The following is an 11,750-nucleotide window of genomic DNA, read 5'->3' on the forward strand; positions in this document are numbered from 1 at the left end:
TAAATGATGACAGAATTTTCATTTTTGGGTGAACTATCCCGTTAAGTTGCAGCGCGTTGAGCTCTCTGTAATTATTGACTTCACTGGATTACCAAGAACTTAAATAGTCAGCTACTAGTCAAATAGAGGGGCGATGGCATGTTTTTAACCCATGCCAATGGTGCATTTTTGGCGAGTTTTTGTAGTGCAAAAAGCACCATAGCAGTTGCGAGGAGATTATTAGGGACCCAAGCACGCAATGCTATTCATATGATCTGTAAGCCTGTCACAAAACTGTTAATGATCCAATCTTTGCATGCTGACACATTTTCAAATATTTGAAAACTGAATTGAAAACTATCAACTGTCTTTAAATGTTGTCTTTAACAAACAATATTATCTCCATTATCAATGAATGTCAAGGATCGCTGCTAGAATAAATGTTTTCTTGCTGGTTTTCCTGTGAACACCTTTTCTCAGATCTGTTTTCTTTTATTGTGCACACCACACCTCCGAACAGAGCTGTTTTTAGATTATATCTTTTTGATATTTACAGTTTTTAGTATGCCTATTTATGTATCCTGCTCATGTGCTACATAACAGCTATGGAATACAATATAATTTCCACACAGCACAGCTCTTCAAAGAGTGTGAGTTCACATCATAATTCTTTTTCTTTTTTGCTCTTACTGTCTTACCAATGTCATTCACATTCTCCACTACCACCTTTAATAACAGGTTTTAATAACATCAGATAGTTTACATAATGTGCCTTAAGCTTGCAGGAAAATCCAATACCAACCTAATGTGCACAAGAAATTATTCTTTGGCAACATTTTGGGGACCTGGGTTCAAATCCAGACATAATATACTTTTTAATATAGATTGTTAATGTAAACTTAAAGGGTAAGTCTCCCCAAAAAAGGAGCGTTTAGGCATTGTTTACGCACCCTGGTGTTGTTCTAAAGCTGTATGACCTTCTTTCTTTTTTAAGGGGAACTATTTTTTTTATCTTTAATACATGACATCAGAAATGTATTTGTTTCTTAAAACATATGTAATATTTTTATTAATGCATATTTTACTTTTTCACAACAATTAGTTTAAGATCAGTGCCACAGAATTTGTTTTTCATATAAAGATGTCAGTAACACATTACATTAAGGTTTAATAAGTCATTTATTAACACCTTTATAAACCTGTTATAAATAACGGGTTTATAAAGGTGTTAATAAATGACTAATAACTCATTTACAAATGCATTATAATCATTATAAAGCAGTTATAAATGCATGAATAAAAAGGGTGATTTTAATGCCTGCCAAATAGTGAGCCATTTTTAACTCACATGTTATAAATGCTTAATAAATATATTTATTAATGCTTATTTCACTAAAAAACAGATCCCTGATTTATTTCATGATGCAACAAAAATTTACTATTATAGCAAGACTGCAGGGTGTTGTATTTATGGTTTTCTCATTTATATCTCATGACTTGTGTCTCTTTTCTTACGATGTTTCTTACAAGAATCTACTCTGTACCTTACCCATGATTCTCCGCAAAAGTTCATGATGCCTATCGACAGCAATGATTAGAAACTGATATCTTCTTTTTATCAAGTGTTCACTTTACATTAAGGCTCACTTTCACAGGTTAATGATGTTCATAACGCATTAATAAATGCATATTTTGCTGATGACCACTGAAAGGCGTCATCACAGTCTTGTGAAAAGGGTCCTTTATAGTTTCATATTTTTATTCTTTTTATATTTCTTTCATATAAACTTTTTAGAAATATACTGTACATTTCTTGAACAGCGCCCGTTTAAGAATTTGGTTCTAATGTCAGGTTTGATCAGTTAATAACAATAGTAAAATAATCTGATCTTGTGTAGTACTCTTTTCTGGTGTTGTGTATTTAATAATCTGCATGCACAGAGAGGTGTGTCTCAAAACCACACATTTAATACTGAACACATAACAGCTCGTATATTTTAATATGTATTGATATTAATCAAATTTTTCTTATTTTATCTATACCTGAGAATTGCATTACAGTTGCAAAATACCAATTTTCTTTTTGTATCTTCATAGTAAAACAAACTAACTAACAAGCACATCACTTAATGCCTAGTGCCACTCTACAAACCATATTCTCACAACAATATTACACATCATTTTGATTAAACACCACAACACACAAGCTTTTCTTTAATGCTTTTATTGATTTGAGGAGTGTTTCAGTATTGAGAAGAGATTAAAGTTGAGAACGTTTTGTAAAGATAAGTTCAGAAAATGTAAATATAGTGCAGTCAAAGTTACTGTGGAGCAGGATGACTGCGAATGATCTCACAGGTTTATAGCACAAATATAGCCCATTGGGGTTGAACAGGCTATATCATTCCAGCAACGGTTAGCTGTAGGGTGGAAAATGAAGCAAGTTATTCTGATCATTATAGTGGTGTTAGAAAATGAGCCAATCTATGTTACTATTTGTTGTGAAATTTTAGGATGGTAAATATTAAATAAATAAATAAAAATGCACTGCATTCTTACCGGAGAAGTTGACCTCTCCACAGTTCTCGACATTTCGGTTGTTAGGCTCATAAGAGCACCAGTAGGTGTAGTCATATGGAGTTCCATCACTCCACATCCACTGTCCTTCCTAAAATGCAAAGACAGTGATTATAGCAGTGCCCTTCTGTACTCAGACTCCATATAGAATGTCATTTAGTTAGGCTTTGAAGAAGTTAAACCATCTTCACTTCTGTCTCAACAAACAAATAAGTCTCTTTAGGCCACACAACTTAACTTACTTGTTCACCATCATGAACACCAAGCCAACAAAGTGTGGAAGAAGAAGGCAACAGACTCAGCAGAAAATCGTTTTCCAGTTTATTGTGCACAGATGCGAGATTTGCATCCAGACCTAGACAGTTTCTCTAAAGAGAAACATTTTTTTTATTATAAATAAAAAACATGAATGTAAATTACTGCAAAAATGTAAATTACTTATTAAACAACATTTGAAGTCATTTTCAAACAAAATATGCTCTGAATAATTATTTGCTCAGTATTAGTTTTCTAAAAAGGAAAAAGTAAAAGGTAAAAGTTTTTCTTTAAAAATAATAAAAACACCTTGTTATAACTAACACTTTACCTCTGCTGTGATCCAGTTAACTGACTGAGAGAAGAACTTGTAGCATCGGACTCCAAAGTTTGTCCATCCATAGGGGCATTTTTGAACTATATCAACTGCATCCAGTACATAAATGTTAGTCTTGTAATATTAACATAATTTCTTGTATTATGCAAATACTGGTCAATAGAATACTGTATAGTTCCTGCTAATCCTCTCCATAAAGTTACAAAATGCCAAAGGTTTGGCAGAACATTTGTTAAAGTCAACATTTATAGACAGTTTAAATGTTTCGTTATTTTGCCAAATGTATCGGCACGCAAAGTTTCTGTTTTTCTATGACAGAGGTTTGCTCGATAAAAGCTTTTTGCAAGTGTTATCTGAATCAGAGGCATGCCGGCGGGGCTTGAGCCCCAAACTTTCCTTTTTCCCATTCATGAACTGTCTCAAAACTGTCAAAAAGTTAAAGGGGTCTTATGATGTTGCTAAAAAGAACATTATTTTGTGTATTTGGTGTAATGTTCAAAAAACACATTATTTATTGTTATTTATTTATTATACAAAAATTACATTATTGTTTCTCCTCTATGCCCCACCTTTCTGAAACGCATCGATTTTTACAAAGCTCATTGGTCTGAAAAGCGAGGTGTGCTGTGATTGGCCAGCTATCCAGTGCGTTGTGATTGGCCGAATACCTCAAGCGTGAGACGGAAATGTTACGCCCCTTACCATACTGTGATGCCGTGTCCAGTAGTTTCGGTTTCACAACGAAACACATGGCGGGCTTGAGTGAGTGGTGGCCGGCGGGCTTGAGAACGGCGTGGCCGGCGGGCTTTCGGCAACCACATGTGACGAAGCGGAGTTCAGAAACACACGGCGGGCTTGAGTGAGCGGTGGCTGGCGGGCTTGAGAGCGGCTCGGCCGGCGGGCTTCACACCACAGCACGAAGTTGATGTATTCCCTCAGCGACCAGCACGGATCAGCTCTAGGCATGACGAAGCGGATATCGTCCTCTTTTGGAAGGCCAAACAAAGTAGTTTTGCGTTCACAACGTGGTTTACTCTTAACTTTTATAAAGAATATCTCTTTGGATTTGAGACTTTAGTCTTTTCAACTTTACAGATCTTCTTTATGCACCAAGAGCTTGTAACACTTCAAAGAGAAAGGAAAAATTTTAATCGCATCATATGACCCCTTTAAAGTTTTATTATACAGGTAAAGGAATATATCCAAAAATAGGAAAACAGCAAAAAAAAATGATATAAACATAAACAAATCATAAATAAGGACTGGTGAGCTAACTAATTTAAACTACCACTTACTCAAGAGTTAAGAAAACCTCCTATCTTCCGAGGAAGAAATCAAACACAGCAAAAGTCTTCCGGGTCAGCTCACATACCTATGCTTTCTATGTACTCTGTGGTAACTAAACAAGCAATCACTCACCATCCTTAAACAAAAATCAGAGAATCATGGGTAAGGTACAGGGTAGATTCTGGTAAGAAACATCGTAAGAAAAGTGACACAAGTCATGAGATATAAATGAGCAAACCATAAATACAACACCCCTCAGTCGTTCTATAATAGTACATTTTTGCTGCATCATGAAATTAATCAGGGATCTGGTTTTAAGTGAAATAAGTATTAATAAATACATTTATTAAGCATGTATAACGTGAGTTAAAATGGCTCACTATTTGGCAGGCATTAAAATCACCCTTTTTATTCATGCATTTATAACTGCTTATCTATGATTTATAATGCATTTGTAAATGAGTTATTAGTCATAATAACATAAAGTATTCCCTTTATTAAGGGAATCTTAATGTAAAGTGTTACCAAGATGTCCTCATAATCACATTTTAAAAAAGAAAAAATGTATAAAGAGAATATTTAAAAATGCACCTTATACAAATAGTAAATTTGCTTTGACATAATTATCATTTTAACTGCAATGTATAGAAAATCTTTGACTTACAGAAAGTAAGTCGTTTTCAGAATTAAAACTACCTCTCAGTCACAGGCAAGGATCATCTCCTGAATAAATAAGTATACAACAAATACATTTACATATTTATATAATTAATAAAAATACCCTGTTTTGGTATACTTGTCACATTTATGTTCTGTTTTGGTTTAGATTTCCCTCTGTTTCGGTTCCACCTTCCTTGACCTAGTTTTCCCGTGTTGCTTGATTAGTTCATTGGTTCCACCTGTGTTTATTAATTATCTCGTTTGTCTCAGTTCATTTAAGCCCTGTGTTCTCCCGAGTTCCGTTGTCCTGTATTTGTAGTTTGAGCTTCGATGTTTGTGGTATTCCTTTCTCCTGGTTATTCTCCCGAGTTTAAGTTGAAATTAAAGACTTTCTATTGGATTACTCCTGTGTGCGCTTCTCTCCTGCCACAACACGTTACAATACTAACCTGGTATTCTTAAAATCTGCTAAATTGGAACAACTAATTTTGTATTTAATACACTTTAATTGTGTGGAAGTAGTGCTGAAGTCCAACTACAGATATACTTAAGCATATTGCAAGTATACTTTAAATATCTTGCATTTGAAGACCGGTATTATTCAAAGATAAAATATTCTCATCAATGGTGACTTTAAAACACATTTTAGGCTTAATATTAAGAAATGTGCATTTTGCACAAGTAGTACTCAAAATAAAGTTTAATTACAATTTTTATATCAGTAAGTCTCTTGTGATATGTCAATAAATATATTAGTAGATTTGAACTATACTTAATATGAAATAAATGTATTTTAAATATTACTTTTTTACTAGGGAACACACCTGTCTGGTGGAGCCTTGCTTAGTTGGGGTCTGAAAGACACTTTCAGCAGCGTATCATTATGATCTTGAATCCATTACTTTCCTTTCGACGAGGTTCACTCACTTCGCATTTACCATGCTTTGGTAGGGACTGCACAAACAAATGCCATTTCAGCCCGCCTTTCTCCTTCAGCACGAAGAACATCTCCTTGCTGACTCTGAAGAAGAAGAAGAAGAAGAAGAGGAAGAAGCCCTTGCCCCTTTAATTGCAGACGAAAAAGTGCCCTTTCACTCAGATCTAGGTGCCCCTGGACTGCGATTTCTAGCGAGAGGGATACTGGGATCTCTGGCTCTGCACACTACTAAGCCCATGGCCCAAGCGGTCAGTCGAGCAACTTGGTGGTTCTTGAGTGCCACCATTGGCCAAGCGTTTTATTGCAACCAGAAGTCGTTGCAAGCCATGCGCTGCTTCCTGCTGAAACAGTCTAGTTCAGCTGCTGCCTCAAATTGCCAACCCCTGATCCAAATCTGGGTGTTGAAGCTTGTGTTTTTTACCCATGCTGGGTTTTACCCATTAGCTGTGTGGGCACCCATGCAAACTATCACTGACAGAGTAATGGGATGCCTCCATTTCAAGGTAACCCACCGCAGTGTTGATGTGGCCCCTTGCCTGTAATAGACAGGCATCTAACTGGGACTGACCTACAGAAGGAAGGTGGTCATGACAAATTCTTCCAACTCAGGTTGGGGAGCACTGTGCAAGGATAGACATGCTATCAGCTCCTGGTCCAGCCTGGAGCTGCACTTACACATCAACTGTCTGGAAATTATGGCATTTTTTCTGGCTCTCCACACTTTCAGCACTAAGGGGGCACCACATCCTCATCCCATCAGACAACATGACAATGGTGGCCTTCATTAAACACCAAGGTAGTCCTATTTCATACTGTACAACAATGTACATGTATCAAGTGCTCCTGTTCGCAGCATTTTTCTTCCTTACAGTTGTGGCCTAATGGTTAGAGAGTTGGACTTGCAACCTGAAGGTCATGGGTTTGATTCCCAGTAGCAGCAGGAAATGGCTGCCCACTGCTCCAGTGTGTGCACATGGATGGGTTCAATGCAGAGGACAAATTCTGAGTATGGATTACCATAGTTAGCTACACGTCACAACACTATTTTTTTAATGCTGGTCTGATCTGATTGCATTTGTCAGGGTCAGAAGGAAAGGATCCAAATGCAGAGTGAGTGAATTAAATATTTATTGAAAACACACAAGTTCAGGGGTGCACAGGGGTGGACAATCTTGAGACAGCTCCAACCAGCAGGAAGAGAACTATGCCCCAAGAGGTAGACAGTCTGGAGAACAGTCTCAGTTGTTGGCCAAACCGGGCGAAAGGATGGGGAGAAGACCAGAGCAGAGAACAACAGAGTGTGCAATCAGAGTGAAGGGACTAAAAGCAGGCCAATATCAGAGATTAGGTTCATAGCATCAGACTTGGTTAGCAGACTGCCTAGATCAGGGCTAGCTCCAACCCTAATTAAACACACCTGAACCAGCTAATCAAGCTCTTACTAGGCATAGAAACTTCCAGTCAGGTGTGTTGAGGCAAGTTGGAGCTAAACTCTGCAGGACACCGGCCCTCCAGGACCTAGTTTGGACAGCCCTGGCCTAGATGAACCAACAGACAGAGAGTCTCAGGCTGGTAGAGCAGGATTGGGGGGTATTCCAGAAAGCAGGTTATGTGCCATACCCGGGTATGTTTAAGGGTAAGGATCGATATAAAGCCCAATTATAATAAGATTTATTTATTCTAATACAATTATTATAATTAAATTATTGTCATCTTACACATAGATCTGCATTCAAATGTTTTTTTTCTATTTTTTGCAACAAGATGTTTTCTATAATGTATTTCTATAATAAAAATACATAATCATATGTCTTATTAATCAGCATCAAACAAACAATATAATTCTTATTCTCAGCGATTAAAGATTAAAGATGGAACGAAAAGTTTGAAAAATGATTGCACAACCACGAATTAGATGGCAATATGCACCAAGTATGTAAATGGACATTGAGCAAAAGAAGAAGAAAGAAACAGTATGGCGCGCTTTTTCTTAGCGTCCGTTTCCATAGTGACTCGTTGATTCATCGCTCTGTTGAGAATGTCTTGTGTGTTAACCAGGAACATCCTCTGAGTTAAATTAACTTACTCCCGGACTCGTTTTTTGAACCAGCATACCTTGAGTAAGCAAGGTGGGTTAATCAACAGAGAGTTCAGGGTATAGTCAGTTAACCTTGCTTTCTTGAATACACCCTTGGAGGGAACTCACAGCACGAACACACACAAACAAACAACAGGACAAGATTGGAATATAGAGCAGCAAATCAGTAACTGTTTCTATATGGCACAAGATGAACCCACAAACACAAGAGGGAAAAACAGCACAATATAAAGGGAGGAAAATATACGAGGGTGAGCACAATTAAAGGAACAAGAACAAGACAAGGGTTAGACAAGATGAAACAAAGAGGTGGGACCAAAGGAACACATGACAGACACAAACAAAGACAAAGCAATGTGTTAAGACACAAGACAAACAAAGCAAGATTAAACAAAGACTACACAGACAAAGCTGCCAGGGCAGAACCCTGACAGCATCAAGGTAATCAGCACACAGCTTGATGCACATTCATTCCTTACAAAAGGGCAATGGTAGTGACCAGTGGCCTAATTGTTAGAGAGTAACCCGACTTGTAACCCGAAGGTTATATGGGTTCCAAATATGGGTTACCATACTTGGCCTACACATCACGTTGTCACTTAAAAATAAACAAAAAAAATGATACAACAGGGCCAGAAATGGGTTATTATTATTTTTTTATGTTAAAGCTTATGACCCTATATATATAATTTTTTTTTTTGCACAATATTTTTCTGTCTGACTTAAGTGGAACGACTTTCTGCAAAGTGAAAATCTTACATTTGATTTTTCTTGATGCACCCTTGTGGACACTAAATTTTCCAGGCCTAAAGATGTGAAAGAAAACTGAAAGTGCCCTTCGGAGGGCGATATATCCCATTTGGAACGCACCGTTGTTCATCAGGAAATTGGGGAGGACCATTATTCCAAAGCTGAAAGAATTAGCATCAGTGCAGAAGAAAATGGACATCAGACATGTACTAGAGAAAGCTGACAATCAGCATGATGGTATATTTTCTGCCTCTGTGCGACATTGTCAGGGAGAAAGAATGAGGATTCAGTAGCGAATGTTCAAAACAACGTTTATTTGGGAATACCCAACAAGGAAGATGACGAGAGTCAGATAGGTGAAGGGTTATCGCAACGTTCTCTCAAGATCCTGGTTGGCCCGCTCCGATTGGTTGTTACTCTGTGGATGGAAACCAGAGGATAGACTGACACTTGCCCCCAGTAATCTACAAAACTCCTTCCAAAATTTGGAAACAAACTGGGGTCCCCTGTCGGAAACCACGTCCATCGGGAGGCCATGAATGCGAAAGACGTGAAATTACTCTCCCCCCGGGAAAGCCGAGCTCTACCCACCTGCATGGGTTCGTAATTGGATGTGGGACTGACCATCATACTGGAGTTGGCCGCGTAGAAAACCGGAAGTTCCGACCTAAGGGTGCAACGGCCTTGTTGCTCACGCCGCTGAAGACGCGTGTCAACACGAATGGCTAGGTCGATCAGTCCGTCAAGACCAGAGGGTAACTCCATAGCAAATATCTCCTTCTGAATACGGTCAGCCAACCCATGCAGGAACATGTCCCAGAGGGAACTGGCGGTGGGAGTGGCGCAGTGGGTAAGCTCAGCTGTTGGAGTTGGGTGGTGAGCTCAGACACCTGCGCTACCAAAGCTTGCACCGCCCATCCCGTAGCTAGCATCTGCTCCTCCTGACGATCCATGCGTGTATTGTTGTGTGATAAAAAGTTCTGCAGATCCGTAGCATTCGCTGAATCCATAATAGAGAGAGAGAGAGAGAGAGAGATTGGCACAAACATTCTTTAAAAGGTCTACATGTAGAGTTCTGATGAAGCATCCTTCATGTCCACAGAAACACCTAGTAACGTATGTAGGGCAGAAATAGACCGTCTTAAACAAAAAATTAAATAAACAAAAAAAGTTTTGAAGTTCTATATTCACTTAAACTCTAGTTCTAAAGCTACTCTTCATTTTAAAGCACTAAAACCACAAACATTGAGTGCTCAAAAAGAAATCATCTTTGTGTAATGGTGTCAGAACTGACCAAAGCACTCAATATCATAGACAGAAAAATCTGGAAAAATTTAAGAATTTATGAATAAAGAGAAAGAGACACACAGCACTGGAAAGAGCAATATACTGTGTATATACACACACATACATATATATATATATATATATATATATATATATATATATATTGGCTTGTGTCTAGGATTTTCATTTTAGGGGGGCTCAGCCCCCAGTGAGGGTATAATAATAATAATAGCCTAATAAAAAATAAATAAATATATATATATAAAAAATAAAAAATGTTTGATTAATAGTCGTATACTAAACTTATTGCAGTATTCCACTGTATTGCATGGATAGGTATTACATTTGAGTACTGAATAAGCCAAATTCAAGTCTTCATGATCTCACACACACAACTTGTTTACTGTAGGCTACAAACACAACATTTTATTGTTTGCATTTCTAGTATTCTTTATCTCAATTAGGCCTATGCAAACCTCTTTGCCACATGCATTGGAATATGTATTATATTGAAAGTTAAATTTTCAACTTCATTTTTGCTGGAGGAAACAGCTGTGGTGTGACGAGGGGTGAACGCAGTGAAAACTTAGGCTACAGTAGATGGGGAACCAACCGATTATTGCTCTCCCATGATATTTTGTAAACTGGATTTATGACAAAGAACTGCACAGATGCATATATTATAACAGTATAGGCTATCGATAAACACACACCTTGTCCGCTGCGGTCTGCTGATTGAAGAACATGCTGAAAGACGGAGGAGCCGATCGAAGTATGCCGCCGTTTTCATATTAAATTTAAAGGGGACTAAGGCGATCACGATTTCGTTTACAGTTTATGGAGATAATCGCAAAATTTTAGGGGGGGTGAGCTAAAGCCCCCCAAAATAGCTCTGTGGCCAATGATGTTTCTCCCTCTCCCTCTTACTGCAGCATTGCCTTCCATTTTTGTTGAAGACACATGAACTCACCTTTTGACTTTTTATACTTGCACCTGATTGTTGAGTTTACAGTTAAGTTAAGTGTCTGCACACCTGACGGCTGTGTTTGACTAGTTGGTATATAGGTGTGGTATTTTGGATTTTGGAAACTTGAAATGGCAAAGAAGTGACATCATGTTAGATTCTGTGTCTAATGTAGAGAAGTGTATAGTGTATTTTGCAAAACAATGTGTGTAACGTTTTGCAAAAAGTGGGAGGTTGAGAATGTGCTTATAGTTGTGCAGATTTGGGCTGAGGTTTTGCTCTTTGAGTGTAAGGTTTCACTAACTGTGTGTTATTTTTAATTTTAGTGTGTAAGCAATCGTTAAAAACTGTAAGTAAAGCAATGAGTGTTTGCACATGTGAGGAGTTAGTGTGAGGCACTGATGAATGAATCAGTGTGGCATTTTGATTGGTTGTGTTTGAAAAAGGAAATCAAGATGTGTTGTGTTTTGCAAAAAAGTGTTTTATGAAATTAAAAACTGAGCCAAAGGCTGAGAATTAGTGTATGGTTTTGCATATTTGGTATGTGGTTCTGTTGTTTGAGTGTCAGGTTTCAGAAATTGTGTGACAAGTAAAGATTTTGTGTGTAAGCAGTTGAAAA

General features: G+C 37.7%; 1 protein-coding gene across 1 annotated transcript in view; it reads right to left on the reverse strand.

Annotated features, from left to right (window-relative positions):
• Positions 1-2,191: 2,191 nt before the first annotated feature.
• Positions 2,192-11,750, reverse strand: part of LOC107673672 (galactose-specific lectin nattectin-like) — an 18,710-nt gene continuing 9,151 nt past the window's right edge. The window contains exons 2-5 of the mRNA XM_016467376.1: positions 3,143-3,237; positions 2,799-2,924; positions 2,539-2,647; positions 2,192-2,399 (exon numbers count right to left, since the gene is read on the reverse strand). Coding sequence (XP_016322862.1) covers positions 2,332-2,399; positions 2,539-2,647; positions 2,799-2,924; positions 3,143-3,237 — 398 coding nt within the window. The 3' untranslated portion in view covers positions 2,192-2,331. The remainder of the gene's footprint in view (positions 2,400-2,538; positions 2,648-2,798; positions 2,925-3,142; positions 3,238-11,750) is intronic.

The sequence above is a fragment of the Sinocyclocheilus anshuiensis genome, unplaced genomic scaffold, assembly GCF_001515605.1.
Source record: "Sinocyclocheilus anshuiensis isolate Anshui unplaced genomic scaffold, SAMN03320099.WGS_v1.1 scaffold628, whole genome shotgun sequence".
Taxonomy (NCBI): Eukaryota; Metazoa; Chordata; class Actinopteri; order Cypriniformes; family Cyprinidae; genus Sinocyclocheilus; species Sinocyclocheilus anshuiensis.